Here is a 6,000-nt window from a genome sequence, read left to right on the forward strand (position 1 = left end):
ATCTACGGTAGTCCACAGTACATCATGACCTGTGACAGGATAAATGAAGATTGAATAGACTAACAGGTTTCGAGGATTCTGGTGGCTCTGAGGAAGAGGCTAGTCTTTGAAAATCGTTAGCCTATTGGATCTTCATTTATCCTGTCACACGTCATGATGTACTGTGGATTAGATGGTAGAAATGGAATTGTAGCAAAGCTCATCATAAAAAACAGCACCATCTAGTACACAGTACAGCATGATATGTGACAGGATAAATAAAGATCCAATAGACTAACGGGTTTCGAAGACTAGCCTCTTCCTCAGAGCCACCAGAGTCCTCAAAACTCGTTAGTCTATTGGATCTTCATTTATCCTGTCACACGTCATGATGTACTGTGGATTAGATGGTAGAAATGGAATTGTAGCAAAGCTCATCATAAAAAACAACACCATCTAGTACACAGTACAGCACGATGTGTGACAGGATAAATGAAGATCCAATAGACTAACGGGTTTTGAGGACTCCGGTGGCTCTGAGGAAGAGGCCAGTCTTCGAAAAGAGTTAGCCCATTGGATCTTGGATATGTTTGTTATGATGAGATTTGATACAATTCCATTTATGCCATCTAGTCCACAGTACAGCATGACGTGTGACAGGATAAATGAAGATCCAATAGGCTAACACTTTTCAAAGACTAGCCTCTTCCTCAGAGCCACCAGAGTACTCGAAACCCGTTAGTCTATTAGATCTCCATTTATCCTGTCAGACGACATGATGTACTGTGGACTTGATGGTGCAGTTCTTTATGATGAGTTTTGATACAAATTTTATTCTGTAAGTATAATACTTTCCACTTTTCCAATACTTTACACTGAGCATTGTATTGCAATGGCAGGAAACTCTTCGCAGGAGGAATTCCGCCATCTACACCGAGTGTGTTAATAGGGGAAATTAAATTGTTTTTTTTTCATTCAGTCCGCTCGTTGGATGGAAAAAAATGCATCATCTATGGCTTCCCTATGGCTCGATTCCCCCATCAACACAGTCAGCATTGGTGTGGGAATGCCTTCGGTAGCGTTATTGTGTTGTGTTCTGCTGGCTGGGGGGGGGGGGGGCCTTCCCAGACGGCTGAACACAATGATCACTGTTAGTCACTAGGAGTAATCTCAGGAAAAAAATCTGACAGGCTGGTTATACCCAAGTCGATAGATGGATCGTGCCATTTTAAGAGCATTAAAGGGCCCTAGTCAATGCCTCACCTACACAATCACCCACGAGAATAAAAATGCAAATTATCGATAAGGCCATATTTATTGGTACAGCAGTGCCAGGCTAATGACAGCTTCCAAGTTCGCCGGCTGGGTCCAGTGAACACACACACATGGGAGTCAGACTTGATTGTCCTGTGTGTGCCTGTTCCCGGGGAGGGGGACAGGCATTCCTGCAGTTGTGGGCTCACCCTCCATGGCCCAAGTGGCCTGACGGCAGCGCAGGGCCGACAGGCGCATGCCACCTGCTAAGTCCGGCGGCGGGATGCACGCGGTAATCGGGAATAATGCTTGGCTGGGACTGGGTCACTGGGCAGGTGTGCCCCCCGGGCAACTTCCCAACGTGCCCATTCGGTAAGATGGCCCTACTTGTTTACAATCAGCCTTTCAATAAGTGGATCGAATCCTAGCCAATCCCACCTGAACCAGCCGAATTTCAATCCATGTATAGCTGGCTTTAGGCTCCGATCACATAAGATTGATCCACGTTCTGAAGGTGGGCCAACCCGCTAAAACTTGGGTAAAGAAGTCCCGAACCCTTTTTTAAAATCATACCACATAGAATGTGGTACCGTGCAGGTTTGTGACCGCAGAAACACAGGGGTTTTGTGGATACATGTGTGTGCTATTAGGAATTAATGGTAACCCCGTGCATCTGCTAAAGAGCAGTGCGTTTTGCCTGCGGGTCGAGAACACGAATGACGTTACGAGCATTCCCAATTCACAGAAGAGTGAACCTAACCTTAGTAACGCTATTGTGTGATAAAAAAAATATTCGAGATCTAGATTTGATTAAACTAAATTAGATACCATTGAATTTAGTACAATATTATACATTGTAGCCCTCTGACAACAGCGGTAAAATCCATGCATGTCCACGCATATATACATATACTGTATATGCACAAATATACATACATTACATTACATGCCTATAAAATGTAAGCAGTAGTCTGTGCAAATAGTCCAAATGTATTCAAAGTGAAGTAATATAAAAGTAAAAGTTACATTAAGATTCTTGGAAGTCTGTATAAGATGGAGTAATAGATAGAACAGCTCTAGGAATGAAATCGTACTTTGAATTGCACAGAAGTGTTGTCTTCCTCTTCCTGATACAATCCACAGCTGGAAGAAAAACTGTGCAAATAATATTTAAATGTGTGATCCTCCTACCTTGCTGTTTTCTGTCATCGCCGTGGTGAATAGAAGACAGAGGAGCACAGACTGTCTATAGCCCCACATAGCCGGTTACAGGGGTGCCACCAAACTAGTCATACAGTCTTAGCAGCTGGGAGGACAGTAGGCAGGGGAGACACACAGCAGATGGATGCTTTGGACAGATTTCTGTGTTCTGCCTTCCTCAGCTCTGATAGTGAAGTGAATGAATGCGCTTCAGTGCCTCCCAGCCTCTTCATCTGGAAAGGAGGGGCATGGTGAACCCTTCTCACATCCACAGCTATCACACACATAAGTGCTATTTACACATAGCTCTTACACTTCTATATCGTAATGCTCAGCAAAGATCTACTAAACATTGCTATACACTAATAGATTTTCCAACGAATATTTATATGAAAAATGTTCTCATTTTTACATTTTACATCATTACATTTGATAATACCAATGAAGACGAGACAAGTATCTCTCGCAGGGCTTTTTTTCTCAGAGAATAGGTGCAGGTACTCCCCTCTTCTGAGTCACCCCTTGTCTCCACTCCCTACCCACCTCCGAGCGCTGTCCTTTGGTTCCACTCTCTACCCACCTCCGAGCGCTGTCCTTTGGTTCCACTCTCTACCCACCTCCGAGCGCTGTCCTTTAGTTCCACTCCCTACCCACCTCCGAGCTCTGTCCTTTGGTTCCACTCCCTACCCACCTCCGAGCGCTGTCCTTTGGTTCCACTCCCTACCCACCTCCGAGCGCTGTCCTTTGGTTCCACTCCCTACCCACCTCCGATCGCTGTCCTTTGGTTCCACTCCCTACCCACCTCCGAGCGCTGTCCTTTGGTTCCACTCCCTACACACCTCCGAGCGCTGTCCTTTGGTTCCACTCCCTACACACCTCCGAGCGCCGTCCTTTGGTTCCACTCCCCACCCACCTCCGAGCGCCGTCCTTTGGTTCCACTCCCTACCCACCTCCGAGCGCTGTCCTTTGGTTCCACTCCCTACCCACCTCCGATCGCTGTCCTTTGGTTCCACTCCCTACCCACCTCCGAGCGCTGTCCTTTGGTTCCACTCCCTACCCACCTCCGATCGCTGTCCTTTGGTTCCACTCCCTACCCACCTCCAAGCGCTGTCCTTTGGTTCCACTCCCTACCCACCTCCGAGCGCCGTCCTTTGGTTCCACTTCCTACCCACCTCCGAGCGCCGTCCTTTGGTTCCACTCCCTACCCACCTCCGAGCGCCGTCCTTTGGTTCCACTCCCTACCCACCTCCGAGCGCTGTCCTTTGGTTCCACTCCCTACCCACCTCCGAGCGCCGTCCTTTTGTTCCACTCCCTACCCACCTCCGAGTGCCGTCCTTTGGTTCCACTCCCTACCCACCTCCGAGTGCTGTCCTTTGGTTCCACTCCCTACCCACCTCCGAGCGCTGTCCTTTGGTTCCACTCCCCACCCACCTCCGAGCGCTGTCCTTTGGTTCCACTCCCTACCCACCTCCGAGCGCTGTCCTTTGGTTCCACTCCCTACCCACCTCCGAGCGCTGTCTTTTGGTTCCACTACCTACCCACCTCCGAGCGCCGTCCTTTGGTTCCACCCTCTGCCCACCTCCCAGTACCCCCCCTTATATAGAATACAGGACCAAATAGCATGTTGTGGTTCTAGGAAATTTGTATGGAATTTGTTAATGATAACTAGAAATGCAGTAAAATAGATCCCCTGGAATCAGCAAGAATAGACCCCCCCCCCCAACAATACATCCCCCCAGCAGTAATAAATCTTCCCCTGCAACAATAGAAAAAACAGTGAAATAGATCCCCTGCAATCAGCACCAATAGACCCCCAACAACAATAGCCCCCCCAGTAACAATAAATCCTCCCCTGCAACAATTGCCCCCCCCCAATAAATCCTCCCCTGCAACAATAGACTCCCCCCCAACAACAAAAGCCCCCCAGCAACAATAAATCCTTCCCTGCAACAATAGACCCCCCCCCAGCAACAATAAATCCTCCCCTGCAACAATTGCCCCCCCCCCCGGATAAATCCTCCCCTGCAACAATAGACCCCCCCAACAACAATAGCCCCCCAGTAACAATAAATCCTCCCCTGCAACAATCGCCCCCCGCCAATAAATCCTCCCCTGCAACAATAGACCCCCCCCAACAACAATAGCCCCCCCAGCAACAATAAATCATCCCCTGCAACAATAACCCCCCCCATAAAATCCTCCCCTGCAACAATAGACCCCCCCCCAACAACAATAGCTCCCCAGCAACAATAAATCCTCCCCTGCAACAATCACCCCCTCCCCCCAATAAATCTTCTCCTGCAACAATAGAAAAAACAGTAAAATAGATCCCCTGCAATCAGCACCAATAGACCCCCAACAACAATAGTTCCCAGCAACAATAAATCCGCCCCTGCAAAAATCGCCCCCCCCCCCCCAATAAATCAATAAATCCTCCCCTGCAACAATAGACTCCCCCCCAAACAACAATAGCTCCCCAGCAACAATAAACCCTCCCCTGCAACAATCGCCCCCCCCCCAATAATTCCTCCCCTGCAACAATAGACTCCCCCCCAACAACAATAGCCCCCCCCCCAATAAATCCTCCCCTGCAACAATAGACTCCCCCCCAAACAACTATAGCCCCCCAGCAACAATAAATGCTCCCCTGCAGCAATCCCCCCCCCCCCCAATAAATCTTCCCCTGCAACAATAGAAAAAACAGTAAAATAGATCCCCTGCAATCAGCACCAATAGCCCCCCAACAACAATAGCCCCCCAGCAACAATAAATTCTCCCCTGTAACAATCGCCCCCCCAACAACAATAGCCCCCCAGCAACAATAAATCCTCCCCTGCAACAATTGCCCCCCCCCCCGGATAAATCCTCCCCTGCAACAATAGACCCCCCCAACAACAATAGCCCCCCAGTAACAATAAATCCTCCCCTGCAACAATCGCCCCCCGCCAATAAATCTTCCCCTGCAACAATAGACCCCCCCAACAACAATAGCCCCCCCCAGCAACAATAAATCATCCCCTGCAACAATAGACCCCCCCCAACAACAATAGCTCCCCAGCAACAATAAATCCTCCCCTGCAACAATCACCCCCCTCCCCCCAATAAATCTTCTCCTGCAACAATAGAAAAAACAGTAAAATAGATCCCCTGCAATCAGCACCAATAGACCCCCAACAACAATAGCCCTTCAGCAACAATAAATCCTCCCCTGCAACAATCACTCCCCCCCTAATAAATCTTCCCCTGCAACAATAGAAAAAACAGTAAAATAGATCCTCTGCATTTAGCACCAATAGACCCTCAACAGCAATAGCCCCCCAGCAACAATAAATCCTCCCCTGCAACAATCGCCCCCCCAATAAATTCTCCCCTGCAACAATAGACTCCCCCCCACACAACTATAGCCCCCCAGCAACAATAAATCCTCCCCTGCAACAATCGCCCCCCCCCCCAATAATTCCTCCCCTGCAACAATAGACTCCCCCCCCCACGACAACAATAGCCCCCCAGCAACAATAAATCCTCCCCTGCAACAATCGCCCCCGCCCCCCCCAATAAATCTTCCCC

General features: G+C 48.9%; 1 protein-coding gene across 1 annotated transcript in view; it reads right to left on the reverse strand.

The window, feature by feature from the left end:
* Positions 1-2,575, reverse strand: part of OLFML2A (olfactomedin like 2A) — a 367,694-nt gene extending 365,119 nt beyond the window's left edge. Inside the window, exon 1 of the mRNA XM_082262942.1 lies at positions 2,425-2,575. Within this exon, the coding sequence (XP_082119068.1) occupies positions 2,425-2,493 (69 nt within the window). The 5' untranslated portion in view covers positions 2,494-2,575. The remainder of the gene's footprint in view (positions 1-2,424) is intronic.
* Positions 2,576-6,000: the final 3,425 nt, after the last annotated feature.

The sequence above is a fragment of the Pelophylax lessonae genome (genome assembly GCF_965119305.1).
Source record: "Pelophylax lessonae genome assembly, chromosome: 7".
Lineage (NCBI taxonomy): Eukaryota > Metazoa > Chordata > Amphibia > Anura > Ranidae > Pelophylax > Pelophylax lessonae.